Genomic DNA, 12947 nt, shown 5'->3' with positions numbered 1-12947 from the left:
ACAAAGACACATTGATAGATTAAGTGAGTGGGCAAAACTGTGGCAGATGGATTTCAACGCAGGTAAGTGTGAGGTCATCCATTTTTGACCAAAAGAGGTTAGATCCGGGTATTTTTTAAATGATGAAAAGCTAGGAACATCAGAGGTCGAAAGAGATTTAGGGATCCATGTACACAGATCACTAAAATCTAGTGGTCAGGTACAAAAAAAATCAAAAAGGCTAATTGAATGTTTGCCTTTATAACTAGAGGGCTAGAATATAAAGGGGAAGTTTTGCTACAGCTGTACAAAGCCCTGGATAGATCTTATCTAAGCAGTTCTGGGCACCGCACCTTAGAAATGATATATTGGTCTTGGAAAGATTGCAGCGCAGATTCACCAGAATGTTACCAGGGTTCCGAGGGTTAAATTACGAGGCGAGATTACATAAACCAAGCGTGCATTCCCTGGAATATAGAAGGTTAAGGGGTGATTTGATTGAGGTTTTTAGGATTTTGAAAGGAATTAATTGGGTAGATAGAGAGAAACTTTTTCCACTGGTGGGGGAGTCTAGGACAAGAGGACATAACCATAAAAATCAGAGCCAGGCCATTCAGAAGAGAAGTTAGGAAACACTTCTTTATGTAAAGGGTGGTAGAAATGTGGAACTCTCTCCCACAAAAAGCAGTAGATGCAACACAATTAATAATTTTAAATCTGAGATTGATAGATTTTTGTTAGCCAAGGGTATCAAGGATATGGAGCCACGGCAGGTAAATGGAGTTAAGATACAGATCAACCACGTTCTCGTGGAATGGCGGAACAGGCTCGAGGGGCTGAATGGCCTACTCCTGTTTCTATCCCAATCCTGGCTGTATTGCTTTGGAGAAGCACTGAGTGGAGGCTAGGTGTTAGAAAGAAAGAACTTGCATTTATATAGCATCTTTCATGACCTCAGCACGTGCCAAAGCGCTTCACAGCCAAAGAAGTACTTCTGAAGTGCGGTCACTTCCAACAGTGCAGCACTCCCTCAATACTAGGAGTCTGTAAATGAATATAAGGAAGGTGAGTCCCGTTCCTTGTTCTGTGTACATGTTATAAGAAAGGCGATCACCACAGCTGACTGTTCCCAGCCTCCCACTGGAATGGGAAAGGAAGGGAGAGAACAAAAGATGTATGGGTTTTAGACAGGAGAAAGGAAGAAGCTGTTACTTCAATTTATGTTTATCATTTAGTTGGTGCCTCTTGCTGTGTGGTTCTTCCCAACCACCACCACCACACCCCACACAGTTAAACCGAGCTCTCTCAGGTGGACATAAACAATCCCATGGTGCTATTCAAAGCAGAGCAGGCGAGTTCTCCTGGTATCATGGCAAATATTTATCCCTCAATCAACATCACTAAAACAGATAATCCGGTCATTATCTCATTGCTGTTTGTGGGATCTTGCTGTGTGCAAATTGGCTGCTGCGTTGCCTACATTGTAACAGTTAATACACTTCAAAAATATTTAATTGCTTGCAAAGCACTTTGGGGTGCTCTGCGTTCATGAAAAGCGTTACATAAATGCAAATTTGTTCACTCATATGCACTGAAGCGTCATGTCTCCAGAGCGGGACTTCAATCCACAACCTTCTGACTCGAAAGTGAGTGCTGCCACTTCAACAAAGATTATTACCAAGATTTGATAAGGTGGCAAATCAGCCATGTGGCTGCTGTCTTCGTATGATGCGATGGGATTGATTGGCATCAACATGTTTATATTGAGAAATTGCAATTTTTCTTGAATTATGACCCTGATCGCAATCACTCAGAACAGACATGTTGTTCCTGAAATGTACGACAGTACACTATAATATACAGCAGGGCTTCAGTTAATGAGAAAGTACTCCTAAATCAGATATTAATTTTTAAAGTCAATAGGTTGACTTGCAAAAACTCGTAACTATCTGTAGAACTGAGGGAGTGCTGCACTGTCAGAGGTGCCACCTTTCGGACGAGACGTAAACCGAGGCCCTGTCCTCCCTCTCAGGTGAGCGTAAAAGATCCCATGGCACTATTCGAAGAAGAGCAGGGGAGTTCTCCCTGGTGTCCTGGTTGGCCTATTTATCCCTCAACCAACATCACTAAAAACAGATTATCTGGTCATTGTCACATTGCTGTTTGTGGGATCTTGCTCTGCACAAATTGGCTGCCCCATTTCCTACATTACAATAGCGACTATACTTCAAAAGTACTCCATTTGATGTAAAGTGCTTTGAGATAGTGAAAGGCGCTATAGTAATGCAAGTTCTTTCCTTTTCTTTATTTCTTTTGCAGAAAGTAACAGGATGTTTAGCTGTCTGCAAATTCAGTACGAACAAGCAAAAAAAATTAGCAATATGGTCAGTCGCAAGAGGGTTAAAGCCATTTACAAAGCAGTAAGAAAAGTGACCAGGAGCAGAATGTTGTGCTCAATTTACACGACTTCTCACCGGCAGGAATACGTAGTCTCTCCCCCTTTGAAAACTCGGCCACAGAGCTGTGAAGAGCTATTGTTTTGTTCCAGCTTTGCAAAGCCAACTGCTGGGGCTTCTCCAAACAGAAACCACTCCAAGGTTCGGAGTAATATTTGATAGGCCTGCTCCTCCTCAGGAGACTTGGCTTCTGATCCTGAGCAGTGAACTGGAGGGACATACTCCGTTAGGTGCCGATATATCCCCGAACACAAATCAACTCCTTCCTGCCAGTTCTGTGTGAAGAAAAATAAATGTCAGTTGCAACCAAAACTTCCCACTCTTACCTGTTGTACCAAATAACTCAATTGCTCTGTTTTGCATTCCCAGATTGAACTTATTGCTCCAGACCACCTACAAATCTCTGTTTGCTGAAAATGCTTTTGAATATATGAAACTAAGGTTAATCCATAGAGCCTGCTCTGAACAGCAGCCTTAAGAGTATAAAATTCAAGCACACCACTAACCATATATTCACAAACCCATTTAACAGTGTCCTCATTTCTCCCTACCTCTCCTCTCCTGATGACACCGACTTGTACTTGGACACTACCATGTTACAGCTGAGCCCAATCTTCGACAGCACCTCCCAAACCCGCGACCCTCTACCACCTAGATGGACAAGGGCAGCAGGTGCATGTGAACACCATCACCTTCAAGTTCCCCTCCAAATCACATACCATCCCGACCTGGACTTATATCGGCCATTCCTTCATCGTCGCTGGGTCAAAATCCTGGAACTCCCAACCTAACAGCACTGCGGGAGCACCTTCACTACACGGACTGCAGTGGTTCAAGAAGGCGGCTCACCACCACTGTCTCAAGAGCAACCAGGGATGGGCAATAAATGCCACCCTTGCCAGCAACACCAATATCCCAAGAATGAATTTTTTTTTGAAATCCAGTACTCAAATGGCATCCACACACATGCACTTTCCAGTAAGGTCATAACCAGGAATGGGAACTCTGGCAGATTTTCACCATTCCTAGCCCTGGAGCACTATGGCCAACTGCAGTGTCCCATTGCTTCCACAGCTGAGTTTAACTAACTCAGCACAGACATTGAACCTTTTGATCTGTATAAACCAAGAACCACAACAAACAATGCATTTATTCAATAAGATACCCCATGAACAGAGTCATTTACAAGCCTTTCAAAGAGCATTACAAACAACCAACCAATGTATTACACCATATTTAGGCTTCAGAATAATGATTGAAGATGGAGGTGTTCCCAGAAAATGTTTCAGGGTTAAGAACTTGAGCTCATCCAAACTCGCACCAAGTCCAGTTCACCCCTGTGCTCGCTGACCTACACTGGCTCCCCATCCGGCAAAGCCTCAATTTTAAAATTCTCATCCTTGTTTGAAATCCAGTACTCAAATGGCCTCACCCCTCCCTATCCCTGTAACCTCCTCCAGCCCTACAACCCTCAGAGATCTCTGCGCTCCTCCAATACTGCCTCCTGCGCATCACTGATTTTCATCGCTCCATCAGCTACCTAAACCCTAAGCTCTGGAATTCCCTCCCTAGACCTCTCCGCCTCTCTACTTCTCTCTCCTCCTTTAAGATGCTCCTTAAAACCTACCTCTTTGACCAAGCATTTGGTCACCTGTCCTAATATCTCATGTGGTTTGTGTTGAATTTTGTTTGATAACGCTCCTGTGAAACGCCTTGGGGTGTTTTACTACATTAAAGGCGCCATATAAATGAAAGTAGTTGTTGTAATTCTAAGACGAGGTATACCTGCAGCATCAGAAATAGATATTCAACACTTTGAATCAACAAAAACAAAGTATAAAACAAAAAACAAAATATCACAGATACTAGAAATCCAAAAGAAAAACAGAAAATGCTGGAAACACTAAGCGGGTCAGGCAGTCTCTGGAGAGATAAAGGTAGGGTTGACGTTTCTGGTTGATGATCATCAACCAGAATTGTTAAAACTTAAGTGCCTGGAAGGTGTGTGGTACATTCCACGCTTGGAATGCAGAACAGTTCACTACTACTGTAGGAATGGGCGCTCTACTTGATAAATTTTGCACTAGTGATACCTAGCGGCTAAATACTTAAATATCTTCTTTGAGATAAGGAGAAAACTGAAGTAGTGCTGAAACTGAGATGACATTGGTCTCGAGGGCAATCTGTGGAGCCCAGCATGAGTGTGCATACTTTTAACTGTAAGCAAGTATTATTCCTTCCTAGCAGTAATGTAATGTATTGAGGACTCAGAATTAACTAGAGATCACTAACTTTGGTTCCATGCTGAATTGTTGACCATTTCTTAGCAGAAGTTTTGGAATAAACTAAAATGACTGTTAAAACTATAGCTCATTTGAGCACTTACAGTCCATAAACGTTTTAACACCCTCCACTATAAAGCTTCATGTTACAGCTACTAGAACTCATTTTCTTTTATGCTGTGATGGGAGATTCACTATGGCAGGTACCTCACTAAAATACACAAGCTCAGCAATTCACTTTGTAACAAAAACAGAATGGCTCTGAACACCACAAAGCAGTTATGGGCACTACCTGACACCAAATTTCCCTTTTTGTAATATCAGCAGTGGGACTTTCCTTCCCCCAGTTCTAAAGCATATTAATGCCCTGCTTTGATGCATGACATGCACTGTACCTGCGAGCACCAGTTGCTATGAACGGTACATTCATTACTACTCTTTTCTTTATTCACTCTCAGGATGTGGGCATCGCTGGCAAGGCCTGCATTTATGGCCCATCCCTAGCTGCCCTAAGGAGGTGGTGGTGGGCCTTCTTCTTGAACCGCTGTAAAGGTTTGATACAACTGAGGCCACTTCAGAGGGCAGTTAAGAGTCAACCATGTTGGTGTGGGACTGGAGTCCCACATAAGCCAGACCAGGTAAGGATGGGAGGTTTCCTAAAGGACAGTGAACCAGTTGGATTTTTAACAACAATCCTTCATGGTCACTTTTACTGATACCAGCTTTTTATTTGTAGATTTTTTGAAACTGAATTCAAATTCTCAAACAGCCATGATGGGATACGAACTTGTGTCCTCTGGATTATTAGTCCAGGCCCTGGATTACTATTCCGGTAACATAACCACTACACTACTCTTACTTTAGGTTGTTCAGTTACCAAAGACTCTAGACTTTGTACTCTCTCTCTCGTCTGGGAATCTTTCAAAATTTCCACTGAGCAATTACCACGACAGTTCACTTCCTTTTATGTAAATATGAAACTTTAGGAAAACAAACCAGGATCAGACAGCTAACTTAAACAGTCAGGAATCCCTTTCTTCTGACCTGGAGACTAAATCTCCAACAAATGCCCATTTTTGAGGCAATTTGCACACATCTTCCCACCCTTTCCTTGGTTTATTTCCACGCTACCTCCGATTGATCCTTCCAGCAATTAGAAAGAAGAGCTTTTTCATCCCATCAGTCTGGCCTGGACCTGAGCCCAAGTTCCAGAGATGAACACTCCATTTAAAGGAAATCTCAAGCTTACACCCAAGATTACACCCAAGATATCAGAACCCCTCATATTTCTTATATTCATGTAAAAATCACACTACAGTACGAAACAGCTGAAAACAAATTCTGGAGGGGTGGGGTGGGGAGTTACAGATTTAATTTGTTTGTAACCATTTCTGTTATTCCTAAACAGGCAGCTTCCAAAGTAGCAATAAAGAACGTTTCAGTTACTAGATTACTGCACCATATGGTGATTTGGATCTGAGGACAGAATGTGAGTTTGCAACTAAGCATATCGAGTTCCTTCTGAAATCTCTCCAAAATGTCACATTGGACAGTACAGTAGTGATATTTTTAAGACATCCTGTTTGTTTTGTACAGAGTACAAGCTCTTGGTAGGAAAAAACTGCTGCGCACAGCACACCATGCAGAAGATAAACTGTATGGTGAACCAGCCAGGGACAGGGCTTGCTCCCACACTCACTTCTCTCACTAAAGAATGCAATGTGAGAGAGTAAAATAAGGGGAAAATGAATGCAAAATTGATTCTGTACCAGATTATGGGCATTTTAATTGTCCAGTCATGTGCTTTTGTTAATGAGGACATGCAATTGTGCTGTATCCTGACTCATTCCCAAGGAAGAAATTCCTGATAGTAACTGGGTGGGTATGCAGCTTCCTGCATCAGCTGGGTCAAAATACAAAATCATAATGGTGACCTTTCACCCTAAATACAACCATTATTTAGCAATTAACATAGGAATAAGTAAGATGTACAAAGATAACAAGTGACTCTAACCACTGAATAAGTAAGGCTTCTATTGCACTACATGATTGAAATAAGAAAAGTTTTTAATATGCAGATAAAATCTGTGATTACTGTATCAGGTGGATTCTAAATGCAAGTATCAGCCATGACTCAGTGGTAGCACTCTCGCCTCGGAATCAGAAAGTCGTGGGTTCAAGCCCCACTCCAGAAACGTGAGCACATAATCCAGGCTGACACTTTAGTGCAGTAGCGAGGGAGTGCTGCACTGTCGGAGGTGCCGTCTTTCAGATGAGACATTAAACGGAGGTCCCGTCTGCCACCTCAGGTGGATGTAAAAGATCCCAGGGCACTATTCGAAGAGGAGCAGGGGAGTTCTCCCCAGTGTCCTGACCAATATTTATCCCTCAACCAGCATTACTAAAACTCATCTCATTGCTGTTTGAGGGATCTTGCCGTGCTCAAATTGTCTACCACGCTTCCCTACATTGCAACACTGACTACACATCAGAAGTACTGTTGGCTGTGAAGCGCTTTGGAACGTCCTGTGGTTGTGAATGGCACTATATAAATGCAAGTCTTTCTTTCAGAACACCATTAGCTTTTATTTGTGTTTTTTTTAAAAAACAGAAACTTTAATCACTAGTGATTTGAGATCTACATCCTTCATAGAATTAATGTATTACACTGAACCTCAATACTGATCCTCCACTTATCTACTTGCATGCCCTCAAAAACCTTGGAACTATCAGCAGATATTTTAAATGTACCACACAATTGCTTATTAATTAGCATTAAAATAAAAAGTAACATACTTTAAGCTCCCACCTAATTGAGTCAATTCCCTGGACAAAATAAAAACATTCTGCACTAGTATGGGATTACTAAACACAACATTAAGCAGCAAATCCCTATTTATTCACAAATTTTGAGGAAGCATTTTGAGACCTTTGTGGGGCTGGGACTGAAGCCAATTTATCATATCGGCCCCAAAAGTTCTTTTAAAGGGCCGGCAAGGACACAATGGGGCGAATAGCCTCCATCTGTACAGTATGATTCTATATTTTTTTTTTACACAGCGAGTTGTTGCGATCTGGAATGCGCTGCCTGAAAGGGTGGTGGAAGCAGATTCAATAATGACTTTCAAAAGGGAATTGGATAAATACCTGAAAAGAAAAAATTTGCAGGGCTATGGGACGAATTGAATAGCTCTTTGAAAGAGCTGGCACAGGCCTCCTTCTGTGCTCTATGATTTTTAGTTCAGTTTAAGGTTGACAGCCCAGTTCATCTGTGGGTTTTTATTTACACTCGCTGTAATGCATTGCAGCTGGTAGGTTCCTCTTTTGAAACAAACCAATAGAACCAAAATATTTGAAAGTTCTTTATCTGAATGCACGTAGCATTCGTAACAAAATGGACGCGTTAACGGCACAAATAACTACGTATGGGTATGATCTTGTGGCCATTACAGAAACATGGCTGCAGGGTGACAACGACTGGGAATTAAATATGCCAGGGTATTTAACAATCAGGAAGGACAGGCAGGAAGGAAGGGGAGGTGGGGTGGCTATGTTAATAAAGGAAGGAATCACTGAAATACAGAGAAAAGATATTGGGACAAAGGATCAGGATAATGAAACAGTTTGGGTAGAGATAAGGAATAATAAGGGGAAAAAAACACTCGTGGGCGTAGTATATGGGCCTCCTAATAGTTGCAACTCTGCTGGAAGAAGTATTAATCAGGAAATAGTTGGGGCATGTAATAAGGGAACAGCTATAATTATGGGGGATTTTAACTATCATATTAACTGGACAAATCAAATTGGGCAGGGCAGCCTTGAGGAAGAGTTTATTGAGTGTATTAGGGATGGATTTCTTGAGCAGTATGTAACTGATCCTACAAGGGGGCAGGCAACCTTGGACCTGGTCCTGTGTAATGAGCCAGGATTAATTAATAATGTCCTAGTTAAGGATCCCCTTGGAATGAGTGACCATAACATGGTTACATTCCATATCCAATTAGAGGGTGAGAAGGTTGGTTCTCAAACAAGCGTACTGAGCTTGAATAAAGGAGACTATGATGGTATGAGAGCGGAATTGATTAAAGTGGACTGGGAAAATAGATTAAAGGGTAAGACGGTATATGAGCAGTGGTGTTCATTCAAGGAGTTATTTTACAACTTTCAAAAAAAATATATTCCACTGAGGAAAAAAGGGTGTAAAGGAAATGACAGCCATCCGTGGCTAAGTAAAGAAATTAAGGACAGTATCCGACTAAAAACAAGGACATATAAGGAAGCCAAACTTAGTGAGAGGATAGAAGATTGGGAAGTCTTCAAAAGACAGCAAAAAGTAACTAAAGGATTGATTAAGAAAGGGAAGATAGATTATGAAAATAAATTAGCAAAAAATATAAGAACAGATAGCAAGAGTTTCTATAGTGATATAAAAAGAAAAAGGGTGGCTAAGGCATTTTTGCCATTTCCATGTTTCCCACCATTAATTTCCCGGTCTCATCCCTTAGAGGATGAGACCGGGAAATTAATGGTGGGAAACATGGAAATGGCAAAAATGCTGAACAAATATTTTGTTTCAGTCTTTACGGTAGAGGACACTAAGAATATCCCAACACTGGACAAACAGGGGGCTCTGGGGGGGAGGAGCTAAATACGATTAAAATCACTAAGGAATTGGTATTCAGTAAAATAATGGGACTCAAGGCGGATAAATCCCCTGGACCTGATGGCTTACATCCGAGGGTCTTGAGGGAAGTGGCAGCAGGGATTGTGGATGCTTTGGTAATAATTTTCCAAAATTCTCTGGACTCGGCAAACGTCCCGGCAGATTGGAAAACTGCTAATGTAACACCCTTATTTAAAAAGGGTAGTAGGCAGAAGGCTGGAAATTATAGACCAGTTAGCCTAACATCTGTGGTGGGTAAAATTTTGGAATCTATTATTAAGGAGACAGTAGCGGAACATTTGAATAAACATAATTTAATAGGACAAAGTCAGCATGGCTTTATGAAGGGGAAGTCATGTCTGACAAATTTGCTTGAGTTCTTTGAGGACATAACGTACTGGGTGGATAAAGGGGAACCAGTGGACGTAGTGTATTTAGACTTCCAGAAGGCATTCGACAAGGTGCCACATAAAAGATTATTGCTCAAGATAAAGAATCACTGGATTGGGGGTAATATTCTGGCATGGGTGGAGGATTGGTTATCTAACAGGAAGCAGAGAGTTGGGATAAATGGTTCATTCTCGGACTGGCAACCAGTAGCCAGTGGTGTTCCGCAGGGGTCGGTGCTGGGTCCCCAACTCTTTACAATCTATATTAACGATTTGGAGGAGGGGACCGCGTGTAATGTATCAAAGTTTGCAGATGATACAAAGATGGGAGGGAAAGTAGAGAGTGAGGAGGACATAAAAAACCTACAAGGGGATATAGACAGGCTGGGTGAGTGGGCGGAGATTTGGCAGATGCAATACAATATTGGAAAATGTGAGGTTATGCACTTTGGCAGGAAAAATCAGAGAGCAAGTTATTATCTTAATGGCGAGAAACTGGAAAGTACTGCAGTACAAAGGGATCTGGGGGTCCTAGTGCAAGAAAATCAAAAAGTTAGTATGCAGGTGCAGCAGGTGATCAAGAAGGCCAACGGAATGTTGGCTTTTATTGCTCGGGGGATAGAATATAAAAACAGGGAGGTATTGCTGCAGTTATATAAGGTATTGGTGAGACCGCACCTGGAATACTGCATACAATTTTGGTCTCCATACTTAAGAAAAGACATACTTGCTCTCGAGGCAGTACAAAGAAGGTTCACTCGGTTAATCCCGGGGATGAGAGGGTGGACATATGAGGAGAGGTTGAGTAGATTGGGACTCTACTCATTGGAGTTCAGAAGAATGAGAGGCGATCTTATTGAAACATATAAGATTGTGAAGGGGCTTGATCGGGTGGATGCGGTAAGGATGTTCCCAAGGATGGGTGGAACTAGAACTAGGGGGCATAATCTTAGAATAAGGGGCTGCTCTTTCAAAACTGAGTTGAGGAGAAACTTCTTCACTCAGAGGGTAGTAGGTCTGTGGAATTTGCTGCCCCAGGAAGCTGTGGAAGCTACATCATTAAATAAATTTAAAACAGAAATCGACAGTTTCCTAGAAGTAAAGGGAATTAGGGGTTACGGGGAGCGGGCAGGAAATTGGACATGAATTTAGATTTGAGATTAGGATCAGATCAGCCATGATCTTATTGAATGGCGGAGCAGGCTCGAGGGGCCGATTGGCCTACTCCTGCTCCTATTTCTTATGTTCTTAATTACACTGGGTATATCCAAAGTCATCCAGTCAAAAACTCCACAGGTTGCCTCTCATACCTATTAATATGTTAAAAATCATACATATTACAAGGCAAAACCATTTGAAAATGCTGAGTGCTTCTGACCTGCAGCCTGAAACTGACTGGCACATTCCAATCGGCAAAGTTCCCTGACTGGGCAACACTTAAACTCTGACTGACCTCAGCCTGAGACTTTATGGCCTTACAGATCTGCCATAGCAGAGTACATTGGGCATTTCATTGTTTAAAACTCCTGTCTTTATAAATCAATGATCCAACTTACCATGAGCATGGTAAATCTACCAGTACTTTTTCTTTTATAATTCTGAATGATAATGGTAAATCTACCAGTACTTTTTCTTTTATAATTCTGATTGATATTTGAGGCTGCCTCTTTCCCAGTCACTGTAGTTTGAATGAAAAATGCTGATTTCTGTGATTTTGTCACAACTACATAATTATGACTTCATGACTATGGTGTGGGGTATGACAAAGGAGAACAGATGAATTAGTAGTCCAGGCCTCTGGATTACTACTCCAATAACATAACCACTACCCTACCGTACCTGGTTCAAAGTTGGGGAAAAAATTCAAATAATTCCAACTTCTTGTTGTCTATAGGTGCTTCTTTTGGAAGATTAAATGGGTGGGCAGAGTCCATGGTAGGTCATAAAGTATGTGGATTTTGGAAAGAAAGCACCCAATAGGCCAACTAACCTGTTTCATTCTATATTTTCTGATGAGATAAACAATGGCTCATCACTCTCTGACATAAGTCACGATCAGCTTCCTTTTCATAGAATCATAGAAAATAGGAGCAAGAGTAGGCCATTCAGCCCTGCTCCGCCATTCAAAATGATCGTGGCTGATCGTCTAACTCAGTACCCTGTTGCTGCTTTTTCCTCATATCCCTTGATCCCTTTAGCATTAAGAAATAGATCTTGAATATATTTAATGACTTGGCCTCCACTGCCTTCTGTAGTAGAGAATTCCACAGGTTCACCACCCTCTGAGTGAAACAATTTCTCCTCATCTCGTTTCTAAATGGCATATCCCGTATCCTGAGACTGTGATCCCTGGTTATGGATTCCCCATCCATTGGGAACATCCTCCCTGCATCTAGTCTGTCTAGTCCTGTTAGAATTTTGTGTTTCGATGAGATCACCTCTCATTCTTCTAAACTCTAGTCAATATAGGCCTAGTCGACCCAATCTCTCCTCATACGTCAGTCCTACCATCCCAGGAATCAGTCTGGTAAACCTTTGTTGCACTCCCTCCATGGCAAGGACATCCTTCCTCAGATAAGGAGACCAAAACTGCACACAATACTCCAGATGTGGTCTCACCAAGGCCCTGTATAACTGCAGTAAGACATCCCTGTTCTTGTACTTAAATCCTCTTGTAATGAATACCAACATACCATTTGCCTTCCTAACTGCTTGCTGCACCTGAATGCTCGCTTTCAGCGACTGGTGTACAAGGACACCCAGGTCTCGTTGCACCTCCCCTTTTCACAATCTATCACCATTCAGATAATAATCTGCCTTTCTGTTTTTACAACCAAAGTGGATAGCCTCACATTTATCCACATTATACTGCATCTGCCATGTTCTTGCCCACTCACCCAACTTGTCTAAATCACATTGGAACCTCTTTGCATCCTCCTCACAGCTCACATTCCACCTCAGCTTTGTGTCGTCTGCAAACTTGGAAATGTTACATTCAGTTCCCTCATCCAAACCATTGATAAATATTGTGAATAGCTGGGGCCCAAGCACTGATCCCTGCGGTACCCCACTAGTCACTGCCTGCCACCCGGAAAAAGGCCCGTTTATTCCTACTCTGTTTCCTGTCTGTCAACCAATTCTCAATCCATGCCAGTATATTCCCCCATCCCATCTGCTT

The 12947-nt window shown here is 42.0% G+C and overlaps 1 protein-coding gene across 1 annotated transcript in view; it reads right to left on the bottom strand.

Moving 5' to 3' along the window:
* Nucleotides 1-12947, bottom strand: part of ubr1 (ubiquitin protein ligase E3 component n-recognin 1) — a 189088-nt gene that overhangs the window by 166634 nt on the left and 9507 nt on the right. The window contains exon 2 of the mRNA XM_067991119.1: nucleotides 2454-2710. Coding sequence (XP_067847220.1) covers nucleotides 2454-2710 — 257 coding nt within the window. The remainder of the gene's footprint in view (nucleotides 1-2453; nucleotides 2711-12947) is intronic.

This window comes from Heptranchias perlo, chromosome 10, assembly GCF_035084215.1.
Source record: "Heptranchias perlo isolate sHepPer1 chromosome 10, sHepPer1.hap1, whole genome shotgun sequence".
NCBI classification, from domain to species: Eukaryota; Metazoa; Chordata; class Chondrichthyes; order Hexanchiformes; family Hexanchidae; genus Heptranchias; species Heptranchias perlo.
The sequence above is the reverse complement of the archived record's forward strand: the minus strand, read 5'-3'. Positions and strand labels throughout refer to the sequence as shown.